A 17311-nucleotide genomic window follows, 5' to 3' on the forward strand; every position below is an offset into this window, starting at 1 on the left:
TTGAGGGGCACGTGGGTGGCTCAGTCAGTTAAGCATACAACTTTGGCTCAGGTCACGATCTCATGGTTCGTGAATTCAAGCCCTGTGTCGGGCTTTGTGCTGACAGCTCAGAGCCTGGAGCCTGCTTCAGATTCTGTGTCTCCCTCTGTCTGCCCCTCCCCCACTTGTACTCTGTCTCTCGCTCTGTCTCAAAAATAAATAAACAAAAAAAAAAAAGGCAAGGTTGATTCTACATTTGAAAAGCTGTTGAGTGCCTAGATGAACAGCTTAGTATGATCATCTCACTGACTGACCCTGCCTCCTGCCAGAGGACTAGATCAGGCTGTCATTGCAGCAGTGATCACAATAGAAATGAAATCATTATTTGTATAATTATTTAGTATCTGTTGTCCCAAACAGAATGCTCTCTCCATCAAGGTAGAAAATTCACCTACATTGTTAATTGTTATAACCTCAGTGTTTAGCAGTGAACCTGGTACATGATGTATGCAGTCATTGCTAATATATTGGGTAAGCAAGTAAATAGATGGAACGTTGTTCTAAATGACTTGGATCCCTCCCTCTAGATCTGGTACTCCATAGAAGGACATTTATTCTTTGCTCCTGTAAAGATTTCCTCTAAGCATGAATTCTGCTAAGATTAGTGACCTGTACTGATAGTTCAAGCTGAATATGAGAGAGAGACTTCACGGAAACCATCTAGGATGTTATTTCTGTATCCTATCAACAGATGGAAATACACAGCTTACTGTTCTGCTGGGAAAGTAGAGGAGTCCCTGATCCTTGACCAGAACTAGAGACCACGCTCTCTCAACTTCCCAAGAATCTCAGTATTTCCTATCCTCATCCCTTTTCTTTCCTCTCTCCCTATTATCTTACATTAGAGAACTTTCCTCAGTGTGTGCTGGAAATCTCCGATCAAGAGGTGTTGGAATGGTATACTGCCAAAGACTTCATCGTGGGAAAACCGATCACTATCCTTGGGAGAACCTTCTTCATTTATGACTGTGATCCTTTTACTCGGCAGTATTACAAAGAAAAGTTTGGAATCTCTGATTTACCACGAATTGACGTGAGCAAGAAGGAACCACCTCCTGTGAAACAGGTAATGGAACACTAGTTCTGAGTATAGGAAGAGAATTAAATCTTTTGATACAGAGGTTTAAGAAAAAGAAAAAAAAAAGATTCGTGTGAATACCGAATAAAAAACGGACAAAACATGAGAAATAAAGTTGGTTCACAGAAGAAGAAATACAAATGGTTAGTGAACATACAAAAAGACCCTCAACTTAACTGATAATAAAAGAAAAATAGAAATGAAAATAATGAGGTTTTGGGTCAATTTGATTTAAAAGACTCAAGATATCCAGTGTTTGCCCTGGTGTGAAGAAATGGACATTTTCTTTCTTTCTTTTTTTTTTTAAATTTTATTTTTTTAAGTAATCTCTATGCCCACTGTGGGGCTCAAATCCACAACTCCAAGACCAAGAGTCGCTCCACTGACTAAGTCTGCTGGGTGCCCTGAAATGGACATTTTCATGTAGCGTTAATAGGAGAGCCAGTAGGAAAAACCTTTCTTTTTTTTTTTTAATTTTTGTTTTTCAACGTTTACTTATTTTTGGGACAGAGAGAGACAGAGCATGAACGGGGAAGGGGCAGAGAGAGAGGGAGACACAGAAACGGAAACAGGCTTCAGGCTCTGAGCCATCAGCCCAGAGCCTGACGCGGGGCTCGAACTCACGGACCGCAAGATCGTGACCTGGCTGAAGTCGGACGCTCAACCGACTGCGCCACCCAGGCGCCCCAGGAAAAACCTTTCTGAAGGGCAGTGTCATCATTTTAATTTTTTCAAAATAAAATATCCTTGAACTAGAAAATCTTGTTTGGGGACTATAAAAAGATATGTGTTAGGATGTGTACTGTAGCATTATTTATAATAAAGTGTAAGGAGATTGGCAGAATATAATATAATGAGAAGACTATAAGACTGTAAGACGTTAAAAAGAAAAGAAGTAGTTTCTGCAGATTAACATGGAAGAATGTCCATCACATTTGTAAGTGAATGTGTTTACGTGATACAGCACTATGTGTATAAAAACCACTGTTCACAGTGGTTAGTTCAACATGTGGGAATGGAGAGGTAGGGAGGGAAGTGTGAGATGATCAGGGACCTTTCTTTTTATATTCTGTGTGCTTTTAGTTTATCTTTCTATAGCAAGCCTTGTATTACTTTCATAATTTTGTTTTCACTTTTATTTAAAAAAGACATCTTTTAAAATTCCAGACTGCTAGGGTATTTCATTGATCCTTGCCTATTTGTCAAACCCTTTTACTTAAAAACTGATTGGGAGCAAAACTGAAGCTGATTAATGGAGATACTGGAAGATGGCTTTCTTTTGTTGCAACATAGCTTTCTTAACCCTGAAATTTAGTTCTGTGTACCAGAGTCCACTCTGATCTGAGAGTAAGGTCATGGTACTTTTACGTGCACCAAAATAGTAATCTGATAGACTTCAGCCTTCAGAGTGGTTCAGTCACATATTTTAGAAATTCAAATAAGAATTTCCTGTGTTAAAAATTACACATTATACAGCAAGTTCAAGAAATATCTATTGTATTAAGGCAGCACAGTTTCATAGGCTGCAAAATGCTGGTGCCTGTCACACACATTTGGGTCCAGAGTAACGCATACAACTTCTTTGGTCTAAAATAGGTATAAAATAGGGTATTAATACCTGTGATCCACCTTTATATTGCCACTCTGTGTGTAAGATAATGTCATGGCTCTTTCTTTTCAAAAGAAAGATGTGAATGGAAGGATGGAATTATTGAATTCCTGCAGCCCAGGCCTCTGCCTTCCCCTGATCAGCTGCCCTGCTGCTCGCACTGAGCCTCCAATTTTACTGAATTATGTATGGTTCTGCCAGTACAGCCTTCTGTTTCGCTCTTCCGGACTTTTGCTGATGCTCTTCCACTTGCTTGAACCACTTTTCACTTTTCCATTATTTCTTTACATGGCTCTTCCTTCTCCTCCCAGACAAACGGGCTTCTCTAAAGCTCCTGGCAGGGCTAATCACCTCTCCTGTGTGTTCCTGGGGTCCTATACCTCCCTCTGCCAGCACTGGTCTATTATATTAGAATATCTGTCTATGAATCTTTTCTACTAGACTGTAAGTTCTTTGAGGGCAGAGAGCACCTAACACGGTGCCTAGCAAATAGGACACATTTGGTATGTTTCTTGAACTGGACAAGAAGACTACCTATAAAGTATGTATTTGTTCCCCAAAGAGGCAAGTGATATCTTAGGCAAGCCTTTTAGAACCAACCATTTCATACAAACAGTTACAAAGAAGGATTTGGATTTTGGTATGCTATGAGTTCCCAGGGGCAATAAAACTTCTAGAAGGAAGTATGGATGATGATAGTACCTTTCTCTGTCAGCTTTTTCTCTGATAGAACTCCTTATCAATGAATGGACTCATTGATTAAGATTTACAATAAGGCCCTTTTGCCTACCCCCAAATTTTAGGGTAGCATTTGATGCAATATACAGGAAAAAGTACCGTAGGAGAGATTTAGATTTTTTAAATGTTTATTTACTTTTGAGAGAGAGTGTATGAACAGGGGAGGGGCAGAGAGAATGGGGGACAGAGGATCTGCTCTTGACAGCAGTGAGCCTGATGTGGGGCTTGAACTCACAAACTGTGAGATCATGACGTGAGCCAAAGTCGGTCCAAGGTCACACCGCAAAGTACAAGTGTGACTCTGTTAAATGTCAGACATCTTTACAAGAAGGAACCTGACCTAACCAAGAGGTAGGGTGGAGAGGGATTGCAATAAAATGGAGCACTCATGAAAAGGCTATGATCCATCTTTTGACTGATCAAAGCCTTTGAGTCCAGAATACATCTGCTTCCCATCCTTTTACTATCATCTTTTTCTCCTAACCTCTCTTCTAAAGAAAGGAAAGGGAAGGAAGGCTTCGATAAAGAGCAGAGAGACCTAAAGAACCACTGTAGATTTTGGTTTGTTTTGCCCTATCTTGGTCACCCTATATAATAAAACTAATTCTGCATCCACACATATGGCACGTTAGTCATAGTAAGCTCTGTCTGCCTGTCTATGAAAGTATTTGTTGGAAATGAGTAAGAGAGAGCTACTTACCAAACAGCAAACACCTTTCAGCTCTCCTTAGTCATTACATTTCAGTCATTTAAACACTGAACAATGTAGTTGGAAAGCAGGGATGGGAAGCCATAGCTGGGTCTAGAGGGATAAAGCTAGAGCCAAGCCTATGGTCAGGGATAGAAGTGGGTATGAAGTGGACATATTCATGACACTTAGGTCAGGCTGATCTGTTAGCTGAGGAAGAAATAAACATGAATCTGTTGGATGTGTTCTGTTTCTACTGAAAACACAGACTCCTGGCTGTCATGCCAAAATCAAGGAATAAAAATATTAGAAATATGGAGATAAATAGGAAAAAAGCACAAACCAAGCCTTGGCCTCCCCCGACTCCAACACACACACACACACACACACACACACACACACACACACACACACCCTTTGGGTGAACTGAGAAAACAGTTTCCAGATCGTTAGGCTGAGGCCCACACCCTAGAGCAAAGAAGTCACGGAGCCTTGGGCTTCTCCATGGTAGGATGATCACAAGGGCCAGGATTGGGAGTAGGGCCAGCTGCTGCTTTGGCAGTAAGGGGTCAGTGGACATCAGCAACACAAGAGTCACACCCCTTCCTTGTCTGTGGTTTCACTCTTCATGGTTTCAGTTACTGGTGGTCAACTGCAGTCTGGGAGCACATGATCCTCCTCCTGATGTATCATCAGAAGGTCAATAGTAGCCAAACACTGTCACAACGCCTATGTCACTCACCTCATGTCATCTCATTACGTAGGCATTTTATCATCTCGTGTCCTCACAAGATGAAGATGAAGTGTGGGTGCAGTACAACAAGATATTTTGAGAGAAAGAGCCCACATTCATATAACTTCTATTATAGTATGTTGTTATAATTGTTCTATTTTATAATTAGTTATTGTTGTTAATCTCTTCCTGTGCCTACTGTATAATTTCTTCATGGGTATGTATGAGAAAGAGAATAGTATATATAGGGTCAAGGCATCTACTGGGGGTCTTGGGACATACCCCCCCATGGGTAAAGGGGACGACTGTACTTTCAATCTAGCCCTGACGGTTACTCTGTAGCATCATCAGCCACTCCTATGGGCAGCGATCATGGTGTAAAGTCTATATATAAAAAGGAATGGAAAATGCAATGTTACATTTTCTGAATACAGTACATTCTTATATATAGAAATTGCTTTTGAATAAGTATTTTCTAGATTTTTAAAAAATAAACTTAGTTACCTTTAATGTAATTTTAACGCAAATATCATCTGCTTTACTTCTTGTATTTCTTCAGGAATTACCTCCTTATAACGGCTATGGACTAGTTGAAGACTCTGCTCAGAATTGCTTTGTTCTCATTCCAAAAGCTCCAAAAAAAGATGTTATGAAAATGCTGATGGACGATAAGAAGGTGCTTCGTTATTTGGCTGCACTGGTGAGGAGGACTTTCACGTGCTGAGATTCTGTTCTGTCTTGGTGCCCGGTTGTCCATTTTGTCTGTAAGCTGTGGAATATCAGCTCTCAGAGTTGTGTGTTACTTGAACAAGGCATGAGATCCAATCCCCAACCTTTGGGCAGGTTGGATAGTATTAGGGGTGGTGCCCTGAACCCACACCTAGCTCTAGTTCTATTTCCTATAACCATCTTTAGTAGATCATTAATCTCTCCCTACCCCTTAACTTTTGACTGACGTGTTTGCCTTTTTTATTAAGTAATTATGAAAGTCTGACACAGTCAAGTTATTTGTATACCTGTGTGCAGTCGAGGGTACTGTGTTTTCCTTGAGGATAGGGACCATATCCCACTAATTTTTATCATTACCTTTGACATCTAGGTTGATGCATTTTATATTCATTAAATGTAATAAATGGAATCATACCAGTTCAATAGATATTGCCTTTGAGAGGTCATATGGCTAGTGGTTAAGAGCATGGGTTTGGAAACAGGCATAAATTTAAATCCCTAATATTCTACTCATTGGCTGAATTACCTGAGGCAAATTCCGGATGGGAATTCAAAGGATAATGCCTTTTAAAATGGAAAATATGTAGAAATAGGAATGTAAGCATTTTATTTAGAAATATGGACATAAATAGAAATTGAAATAAGTTACTTCTGGAAATAGGAATTGGGAGTGTGGAGAGGTGGGCCAGGTGACTTTTCAAATTGTATGCATATATTTGAAAGAATAAAAATTTAATCAAATATTTTTCTAAAATATAGTTGGCTAATATATTTTAGAAAAATGTTGAACAAAGCTTTAAGTACAAAGAGTCCTAGCAAACTCTAGGCCAACTAGCACATTCCACACCATAAAAATTCTGATTGGTGAATGTTTTATATTTTTACCAAGTTCTCTGAGTTATTGTTAAAGTTCAGGATGCTTCTTGAATTATGATGTAGTAACTGTAAGCTCCGTGAGGACCAGGATCATGTCTCTCTAGACTTTGTAGGTATTTGGTAACTGTTGGTTGAATGGGTAAGTTTTTTTACACATACACTACCCATGAGTTAGGCAATATGATATTATGCATATTTTATGTTTCAAAACATAAGAATCAGAGAGGCTAGTTGGTTTGTCCCAGGGGTTAATGCTGCTTAGGCAGAGGCAGCACTAGAACTCAGCCTTCTGAGTCCAGCCCAGCATTCTTTTTTTTTTTTTAAAGAGTACATTTCTATTTTATTATTTTTTAATTTTTTTAATGTTTATTTTTGGGAGAGAGAGAGACAGAGCGTGAACAGGCGAGGGGCAGAGAGAGAGGGAAACACAGAATCCAAAGCAGGCTCCAGGCTCTGAGATGTCAGCACTGAGCTGGATGTGGGGCTCGAACTCACAGACTGCAAGATCATGACCTGAGCCGAAGTTGGACACTTACCTGACTGAGCCACCCAGGCACCCCTAGTACATTTCTATTTTACAGTGTAAATAATTTGGGGAATATGACAGTACCTCCAGTATAAGCAATTTTAGTGCTGCCATCTTATATGTGAGCAAGGCAGTAGAAAAGAGTATCATGGGTGTTTTTCCTACAGAGAAATACCACAGCCCTGAAGAAAGTGACATGAAAAGCCATCATGAGGAAGGAAGCTAGAAAACAAATCTTATCCCTGCAGCTCTGAGAACCCTCAGCAGCCCGGTATTCTTTTGATTAAGAACCAGTATAACACTTAATCTGTGAGAAGGGAAAAGGGCTCACGTGAGTTTGTAAATTACATAATTGTAGTTTACCTCCCATGCCTGCAAATCATGGAAAAATTATTATATTCTATAATTGATTACAAAAATTCCTATGAATAATGTTAGATATTGCTAAGTGAGAAGAAAAAAATACATTTATATTGACTGCAGTGTTCTATATTCACAAATAACCTGGGCAAATGTGATATATCACAAAAGTTTGAAGAGTCAGTAGAAGACTTCTATTTCTAGCAATGATAGACTAGATAATTTGGACTTCCCTCTTGTTGAAAGTAACTAGAAGAATTGGTGTGTGTGCCTGTGTGTGTGTGTGTGTGTGTGTGTGTGTGTGTGTGTGTGTGTCTTTACTACTGTGTGAAGGTGCTAGACAATAAGATGTGAAGAATCATTGAGCAAAAACCACGGAAATATTGAAAACCAGAGAGGTGAGCCTGGGAGGTGCAGCCATTTTTCCTCTGGGAATTGTGCTGGTTGCGGTGGAAGCACCTACGAGGGCAAATATTGGAATGTAGGGCCCATCAAATGCAGAAGTAGCTGGTAAACCCTCTGTACTTTAAGTGCATAATCCTTGAAGGGACTATTGTCTGGCTTTGAATTGTCTCAGTCCCTGAAGTGTCTCAGTTCCAGAAATCAGATTAATGTGATCCTAGACACCTAATGACCCAGGTGTCTGGCAGAAGCAAATTAAGTTCTTTGAAGATAGCATCATCATAAGCTTCGAACTATTTCTACAAACAGTGTGAAAAATATAATATATGGCATTTATTCAAAAAAGCAATATTAATAACACGGTGTCCAGACACAAGGCAAGATGACGTGAAGAAAAATGAACACAAACGATAGACAATAGAAATAGATCCACAGGAGCTTCAAATGCTGGTGTTTCCAAACTCAAACTTAAAAAACAAACAATATTTACTGTGTTTAAGGAGAAAGAGGATAAGATTGAGGACTTCAGCAGAGAACAAGAAACAGAGTATTTCAGTTTTGAAAAATTATTGCAGGAATAAAGGGATAAAACTAAACGCAGGAAAGTATTTGATAAAATTCACCTATTATGACTTCAAAACAAAACTCTTCGTAAGTAGGGTATAAAAGGGGATTTCCTTAGTCTGATGAAGAGTATTTTTCAAAAATCTAAGTATTCATTCAAACAGCAGACTTAGTGATGAAATGTTGAGTGTGTATTCTCTGAGACTAGGAACAAGGTAAGACTGCTATCACCCCTTCTATTCAACATTGTACTAGAGGTCCTAGCAAGAGCAGTAAAACAATAAGAGAAATAAAAGGTATGAGGATTAAAAAGGAAGATTATCATTATCTAAAATAAAGGATTATATATGTGGAAAATCACAAAGGATCTACATTATGTGTAGATTCTACATTAGTAGAATCCATGTATAAATGGCAACAAAAAATAAAGTTGGAAAATTGCCATTTACCATAGCTTCAAAAATATTTCTAGGAATAAAACAAAACATGTTTAATACCAAAAAGATTATTGAGAGAAAATTAAAGAAGACCTAAATAAATGAAGGGACATACCATGTTCACCAGTTAAAAGATTCAGTATTATAAAGATAATTTGCCACAAGTTGATCTATGGTTTCAAAACAATTGCAGTCAAAATCCCAAAGTGTTTTTATTTTTGCAGAACTTGGCAAATTGATTCTATAATTTGTGTGGAGATGCAAGGCACCAAGAATAGCCAAGATACTGGAGAACAAGATCTGTGGAATTTGTTCTCCAAAATACCACAGTATATTAAAAAGTCACATAAAGTAATTAAGACAATATGGTATTGGTACAACAATAGGTATTTATAGCATGGAATCAAATAAATTAACTGAGAAACAGACCCCCACCCACTTAAGAAAAATGACAAATATGGTCCTTCAGAAGGCGCTAGAAAGGGCAGGTCTCCAATAAATGGTATCAGAACAATCAGATATCCATATCCATATGGGGAGTAAGAAGAAAATTTTGTCTTACCTCACACCAAAAATAGGAATCAATTCTGGGTGGATTGAAGACTTAAATGTAAAAGGCAAAGCAGTCAAACATCCTGATGATAATATAATCTTTGTAGGAAGGAAAGATTTTTTTTTTAGCAGGACACAAAGAGCAGTAATTGTTTTAAAAATGGGTAAATTTGACCCAGTAAGATGGAAATTTTCTGTTCCTCAAAAAACACCATTAAGAGAGTAAAAAGAGCAAGGTCAGAGTGGGAGAAGATGTTACTATAGAAATCAACAGGGCACCTGGGGGGCTCAGTCAGTTAAGTGTCCAACTCTTGGTTTCAGCTCAGGTCGTGATCAGTTGGTGAGATCGAGCCTCACATTGGGCTCTGGGCTGACAGAGGGGTGGCTGCTTGGGGTTCGTTCTCTCTCATCTCTCTCTCTCAAAATACATAAATAAACTTAAAAAAAGAGAAATTAACAAAGAACTTATATCCAGAACATATAATAAAGAGTCTAAAATCATTTTTTTAAATGAACCAGAAACCACTATTTCGTGAAACAGGATATCCAAAAAGCCAACAAACCTAAGGAAAGGTACACAGCCTCTTTAGTGATCAGTGAAGTACAAATTCTAACTGCAGTGAATTGCCTCTACTCACCTACCAGGATTATTACATTGGTGGGAACATGAAACAATACGAATTCTCTTACTTTTAGTGACTTAGTTAGGAAAACAGTTTGGCATAATCAAGTATACTAGATTGTGCCAAAATGGAACACTACACGCACACCAAAAAATAAGAATATCCTTAGCAGCATAATTCATGATAGCCAAAAATAGACCTAAATGTCCATCTATAGGAAACTGGATAAACAAATTATGGCATATTATACAATAATTTGAATTCTGCTCAGCAATGAAAATGGATCAACTATAGCTACAAATAACAAGGATAAATCACACAAACATAACTTGGAATGTAAGAATCCAGACACAAGGGGCACCTGGGTGGCTCAGTTGGTTAAGCGTCTAACTTCAGTTCAGGTCATGCTCGCAGTTCATGGGTTTGAGTCCCATGTCAGGCTCTCTGCTGTCAGGATGGAGCCCACTTTGGATCCTCTGTCCCCCTCTGTCTCTGCTCCTCCCCTGCTCACGCTCATATTCTTGCACTCTCTCTCTCAAAAAATAAACTTAAAAAAAAAAGTATTTAAAATAATCCAGAGACAAAAGAATACATACATGTTACAAAATTTCATTTTTATGAAGATTAAAAAAAACAGGCAAAACAGAACTGTTTAGGGATGCCAGCTTTCTAGTAAAACAAAGCAAAGAAAAATTTAGGGAGGGATAGGATGTTGATTGGAGAGGTTTTCCAGATTCCATCAATGTTCTGTTTCTTGATCTGGGTGGTGGTTACACATTGTTCATACTTTATGAAAATTCTTTGAACTGTACATTTTTGGCTTTTTTGTAGTGTTTCTCTGTATTGTATTTCACAGTAAAGTGTGTGTGTGTGTGTGTGTGTGTGTGTGTGTGTGTGTGTGTGTATACAGATTTAAAAGAACACCAGCAGAACTATTAGTAAAGAAGTAGTGGTTATCTTCTCATGGGCAAGAAGAAAGAGATGGTATTCTGGTCATGGTAATTTTCAAAGGTTTTCCCCTGACCTAGTTAGTGAAGTAGAGGGTGTATTCATTTAGTTCATCACAAAAGCTCTGGAGGATGAAAGAAGTGTGCCTGACAGTAAGAGGGGCCTCAGAATATGGGGACTCCAGAAGAAAAGACAGAAATTCACAAGAAGGAAGTATGTTGGCACAGTGATCAGAGACAAATACAATTAAGTTCTCTTGATTTCAGACAGATACTGCACATGTTCTGAGGAAATCAAGTATGCTATAAACCCAGGTAGGCAGTTGGTGCCTAAGTAAAAATATGCTAGGGAAATATCCAGGGCTCAGAGTGGAGTGCTAACTGACAAACTTGGGGAAGCTTGAGAAGAGCACAAGGACGTAACTTGAGCAGTGGTCTCCATGGCAGCAGGCTTGCCCTTCCAACGAGCCTGGGGACAGCATATAATCCATGGGGGTGTGAAGAAAATATTACAACCTCTGTTTATAATTTATTATGAGTGCATGTATTTTATAGCCTCTGATATTTTTACATGTACTTTGTAGTGCACAGAACATGTTTATATAGAAGAACATATGTTGCATTATTCATTCACTCATTCATTCAACAAATATTAGAGAACTACTTTGGGCTTGGCATAGTTCTGGGCATTGAGGGTACAGCGGAAAACAAGACAAATATTCTGTAAAAAAGCTGGAGACAGAGTGATGGGGGAAGGGCTCATTTATACTGGAAGATAAGGGAAATGCTGGGGGAGGTGGGGGACCACAGAGTACAGGAGAATGACCAGAAAGAATGACCGAGGGAGCTACCAGTAGCATATCTGAGGGAACTGCATCTGATGCAGAGGTGGTGTACAGGGAATGCAAGGTAGAGAGATTGCCATGAAGATGGGGTCAGGCACAAGCTCAGAGCTGTGCAACCAGAGGCCTAACAAGATCAAAGGGCTAGAGTGGTGGGAGTAGTCCCCCGTGGTGCAGGCAACAAGGGATGTAGGTAACAAGCCTGCAGACAATTAAAAAATAAAACCAAAAGTTGATCTTCTTACTGTCATCACACACCTGTAATTCTAAACATCAGCAATACAATACTCATCCTCAAAGGGACAGTACAATTTCAGTTAATAAATGCAGAGAGAAGAGGGCAATAAGAAATTACCACTAAGCACACACCCATCACAGCAATAACTGTCGTAGATAAGATCCTTCAGTGGATGCTAAAATTAAATTCAAATCAAAGGGAAAACCTTTGAGGAGAAACAGGATTTTCATAGTGTGTGTTCCTCAAGATATTTATCAAGTGCAAAGGGAAATGTAACTTTAGAAGGGAGAAACCCAGCAGGTATCTTCTTAACCAAGTGACCACGGTCAACATCACTAATAATAAGATAAGGCAATATCATGAACTTGATATGCTGAGAAAGACATGACATTTTTTTCTGTGGTATTTTTGCCAAATGTGCAAAAATGAGATGCACAAGGGATATTCACCAAAATAATTGACCATTATGGTTCAAAAGTGTCAAGGTCATGAAAGACAAAGACAGAATGAGGAACCATCACAGTTTGGAGGAGACTGAAGAGAAACAACAGCTAAATGCAACGTGAGATCCTGTATAGGATTCTGAAACGGAAAAAGAACATAAGTGAAAAACAGGAGAAATTTGAATAAGGACAGTAATTTATTTAACAGTATTGTACATTACTGTTTACCATTACTGTGGCTTTGACCATTGTACTGTGATTGTGTAAGATGCTAATATTAGGGGAAGCTTGGTGAGGGGTATATGAAAATTCCCTTTTGTTGATACAACTTTAAGTCTCATCTTAGTTCAAAATAAAAATTAAAAAATATATTTTTTTAAGTTTTAAAATAGTCCTGCCAGAGTGAACCATTGGTGTTCTTCCTGTAACCCCCTGAGTATAGCCCTGTCTGTAGCCGTGCTCAGAACTTCATATTTTATTCAATGTGATGGGAATCCTCTGGAGGTTTGAGAGCAGAGGAGTGATGTGATTTGCTTTATATTAACTATATTGTGGATATTGAAACATTTTTTCATTGTAGGAGTATCAAAAAGGTTTGGAGACTGTTAGATTAGGGAATGGTAGGAGGAAATTATTTTACTAAGAAGAAACCCAGTGACTTTCTTTGATAAAGGAGAAATTGATATACAAGAAATTCCATGTTGTGAATGAGAAGGTATGTGCTTGAGTTAAAATTGGAGAGGATTTCAGTCAAGAATAAGCATGTCTGCATTTAGGCCTGTTCAATCTGCAATCTGTTTCTTAGGGTTCTGTGATCACCCTCAGTGATTTGATTTAGGAACAGTCTTGTCTACAAGATAGTTTCTCAGAATCAGTTTCAGCTCTATGACATTTTATTACTGATTCTCCCTTTCTTCAGTTTTACTTTTAAAATATGTATATAAATGGATTGGTTTAAAGAACTGAACTTTGCATAATCATCTTAGTGTCCATGAAGTTGAACATAATGTCAGCCAAGAGGTCTCAAACTGCGGGCAGCCTGTGACAGAATATAGCCCACATATGTTTTGTTTGGCCCGCATCATGGTGCTCTAAAAGAGTTAAGGTCAACATTTTTAAAATCTGGAGTTTTATTTTCTTTCCAAGTTTTTATTTAAATTCTAGTTAGTTAACATATAGTGTAACATTAGTTTCAGGTGTAGAATTTAGTGATTCATCACTTACATACAACACCCAGATTTCTGTCTTCTCATGAAAACTGGGAGAATCTAGCAACATTGGGCCTACTTTACCACAAGGCAGCAACCAGAGTTGAGCTGGAGCAGCCTCCTTTAAATGAGTCATGTCTATTCCAGGCTACCAGAGTCTCCCCTTGCCCCCCATCTCTGTTCATTTATATTATACTTTGTATATTTGGTTTATATTTTATACCTAGTCCTATAGATATTTAAGTTTAGAGCATCTGGATAGATCATGTACCTTCATAATAACTTCCTTTCTTCTCCTTTCTAGGACTCTCCCATCCCAGAAGACAAAGACCGCCGATTTGTCTTCTCTTATTTTCTAGCCAGTGACATGATCAGTATCTTTGAGCCGCCTGTTCGCAATTCTGGCATCATTGGTGGCAAGTACCTTGGCAGCACTAAAGTTGTTAAGCTGTCCTCGTCAGTGGAAAACCCCATCTACTATGGCCCTACTGACTTCTTCATTGGTGCTGTGATTGAGGGTAGGTCTAAACATGGTTTAGCTTTCCTACCCACCAAGCGAATGGATTCTTCTTAGTTGGAATTTAATTCATTTAACTCTTGTAAGAGGCAGGTAGGCTATATTCCAGCTGAAATAAAGCTTGTATGCTTATATATCGTGATACAGTGTCTTAATCTGTTTCCTTATCAATTAACTAGAAGTTGGTTGCATTTGTAGGCTATGGATGTAGGCCCTGACTTCCTGAGCAAACTGAGCAAACTACTGCATATTAGTTTAGAGAACTATTGAAAATTCAGTCATCTAGTTCACAAATGCCTATCTGAATTTTTCATTGGAGGATCAGTGTTATTTTACCCCTAATTGGATGATTAAAGGCATAACCAACCTAAGCCTATTTCTACCCTCTCCCCAGTGTTTGGCCACCGGTTCATCATCCTTGATACAGATGACTATGTTTTGAAGTACATGGAGAGCAATGCTGCCCAGTATTCGCCAGAAGCACTCTTGTCCATTCAGAACCGTGTTCAAAAGCGAGAAGCTCCTGCACCGGAATTGGAAAAGTATGTTTGCCTGTCTAGGGTCCACTTTGGCTTTGGCACATATAAGATATTTAGGAAATACTTCTTGGTAAAATAGATGGGTAATCACATTTTAGATTTTCAGATTTCCCTCACCAAATGGGAGTTATTAGACATACGCAAAAGGCTTCCTGAGTCCATTATCGTAACTAGAAACTTAGAACTTTTTCAACTTCATTTACTTAGCAAATAATTATTGAAGGCCTAGTAGGCATCAGATATTCTCACTAAGCCCTTGGGCTTTTTATCAGTCAGCAGAATAGATGAGAAGTTGCTCTTCGCATGGAGTTGACCTTATAAGCAGTAGGAGGGAGACAGCCAATAAACAACACAGTAGGTTATGGGTGGTATGGAAAAGTGGAGGACAATAGGAGGATAAGGATTCTGGAGGGTGGTGGTAGGTTGCAGTTGCTGTGGGGAGGCTGGCACACCTAGAGAAGGTGACAGCGAGCAAACACTTGAAGGAAAAGGAGTTAGGTATGTGGATATGTGGGGGAGGAGCTATCCAGGAAGAGGGAATGGCAAGTGTGAAGGCCCAGCCTGCCTCGGGTACTGGCAAGAAGCAAGCAGATGGGAGCCGGGGAGTGAGAGGAGGGGGTGGGGGGTTAGAACCTAACAGGGGACTAGATCAGGTAGGCCCCACTGGGTCTTTGGGAAAATGTTGACTTTTCTCTGAGTGACATGGAGAGCCACTGTGGGGGGTTCTGTGTCAAGGAATGGCAAGATTTGACATGTGTTTTGAAAGAACCCCCCTGGCTCTTATGCTGAGACTAGATCAGGAGGGAGATGAGTTAGGATGATATGGTAGCAATCCAGGCTAGAGGGGACGATGTGTGACCAGGTGCGTCAGTGAACGTGGGGAAAAGTGCTTTTATTCAGGATGTATTTTGAAGGTAGAGCCAATGGGACTTCAGACAGATTGTATAAAGGATTTAAGACAGTGGTTAAAAATGACTGCAAGGTTTTTGTCCTGAGCAACTGGAAGGAAGGAGTTGCCATCAACTGAGATGGGAAAGATGTGCATTATGGGTAAAGGAGGGTTTTTTTTTTTTTTTTTTTTTTCTTTTTGGTTGGTGGAGGATTTCAGCTTTGGTTATTGTAGGAGTTCTGACAACACTGACTCCATCTTTGGCCCACCATCTTGTTCGTGCCCATACAAAGTCCCTGCTGGGGGCTGGTGTGTTCCTGGCCCAGTGGTGGTTAACGTCTGCCCTGACTGGACGGCAGCAACACTTGTTCTGATCTTCCCTAAAGTGGTGCATAGAAGGCCTGCTTTCAGTAACTGGTAGAGCTGGCTGGCACACAGAAGGCCCCACTGTAGGTAGCCGGTAGAGATGGCTGGGGCACAGAAGGCCTGCTTTAGGTAACCAGTAAAGATCCTTTGGTGCACAAATGGTAGCACTTTAGATAGCTACCCTGTGACCTCACCACCATACCCCTCGCTCCATGAAAGCTGGGGATTGAGGTCCCAACTGGATGGAGAATGGGGGCAGAGAATAGCTGGGTAGTACCTGGATCCATCTACCCGATCCCCCTGTCAGTAACTTACCCCAAAAGAAACTATATAAATGGTATGGAGCGGCTTACTTTGTTTTTCAGCCTTAAAGTGCCTTTCTGTTCCAGGGGATACTTTACTGACCCTCCTCCACCTTCTAACAGATACCCTAGGTTTAAGGTAACTATTGGATATCCAGGTAGAAATATCAAACAGGTCTTTGGATATATAAATCTGGGTTTCAGGTCTGGGCTGGAGATGTAAATGTGGAAGCTCTTGGCATATAGATGATGTTTTAGGCCACAGGACTGGGTGAAATCTCTAAGGGAGTCCATTTAAATGAAGAAAATAGCTCCAAGGACTAGGCTCTGGGTCCTTCAAAAGTAAGCATCGAGGGAGGAGACTGGGAAGGACAGCTAGTGAGGCAGGAAGAAAACGAAGTGGGTGTGGTACCCTGGAAGTCAGGTGAAGGAAGTGCAGGCCACCCTCCCTTTGCACAGGGCATGGGACCCTAAAAACAGCCATGCAAAAATAATCTTAATAATTAATGGGAAAATTTACTGTTGTTCTGTGACCTGTAAAAATTTCGGTCAAAACATGAAAAAAACATGAATGTATAGGGACACTGAATGGTTATGAATGTATAGGGACATGAAAAAAATAGTAAAACCAGTTTTTATTTGGTACACTGTGATTTAAAACATTAGCAACATTAAGAATTAAAGTGTTTTACCTCTTTGTAAAACACTTGCCAGGGTGCCTGGGTGACTCAGTCAGTTGAGAGTCCAACTCTTGATTTTGGCTCAGGTCATGATCCCAGGGTTGTGGGATCAAGCCCCGCATCGGGCTGTCTGCATTGGTGGCTCCGAACCTGCTTGGGATGGTCTCTCTCGAAACTTGCCAAGACTAGGTTGAACAGTGCTTGCCTTGTTCAGAGCGAATGAGTGTCTTTTCTATGCCCTGGCAGATTGTCATAGTCCTTTCTAATTTTGGATCAGCTTTCAACATTACATTATTTTCACTTTCAATGTGGTAAAGTATCTCCTCCTATTCTTTTAATGACCATGAAGTACCTCTGAGAGTTCTTTTAATGGGAAGTTTCTCGCT

At 39.6% G+C, this 17311-nt stretch overlaps 1 protein-coding gene across 1 annotated transcript in view; it reads left to right on the forward strand.

The window, feature by feature from the left end:
• EFHC1 (EF-hand domain containing 1) overlaps positions 1 to 17311 on the forward strand; it is a 67773-nt gene that overhangs the window by 28012 nt on the left and 22450 nt on the right. Inside the window, exons 6-9 of the mRNA XM_040473758.1 lie at positions 885 to 1105; positions 5445 to 5585; positions 13937 to 14150; positions 14544 to 14691. Of these exons, the coding sequence (XP_040329692.1) occupies positions 885 to 1105; positions 5445 to 5585; positions 13937 to 14150; positions 14544 to 14691 (724 nt within the window). The remainder of the gene's footprint in view (positions 1 to 884; positions 1106 to 5444; positions 5586 to 13936; positions 14151 to 14543; positions 14692 to 17311) is intronic.

Source organism: Herpailurus yagouaroundi, unplaced genomic scaffold, assembly GCF_014898765.1.
Source record: "Herpailurus yagouaroundi ecotype Mexico unplaced genomic scaffold, PumYag 139, whole genome shotgun sequence".
NCBI classification, from domain to species: domain Eukaryota; kingdom Metazoa; phylum Chordata; class Mammalia; order Carnivora; family Felidae; genus Herpailurus; species Herpailurus yagouaroundi.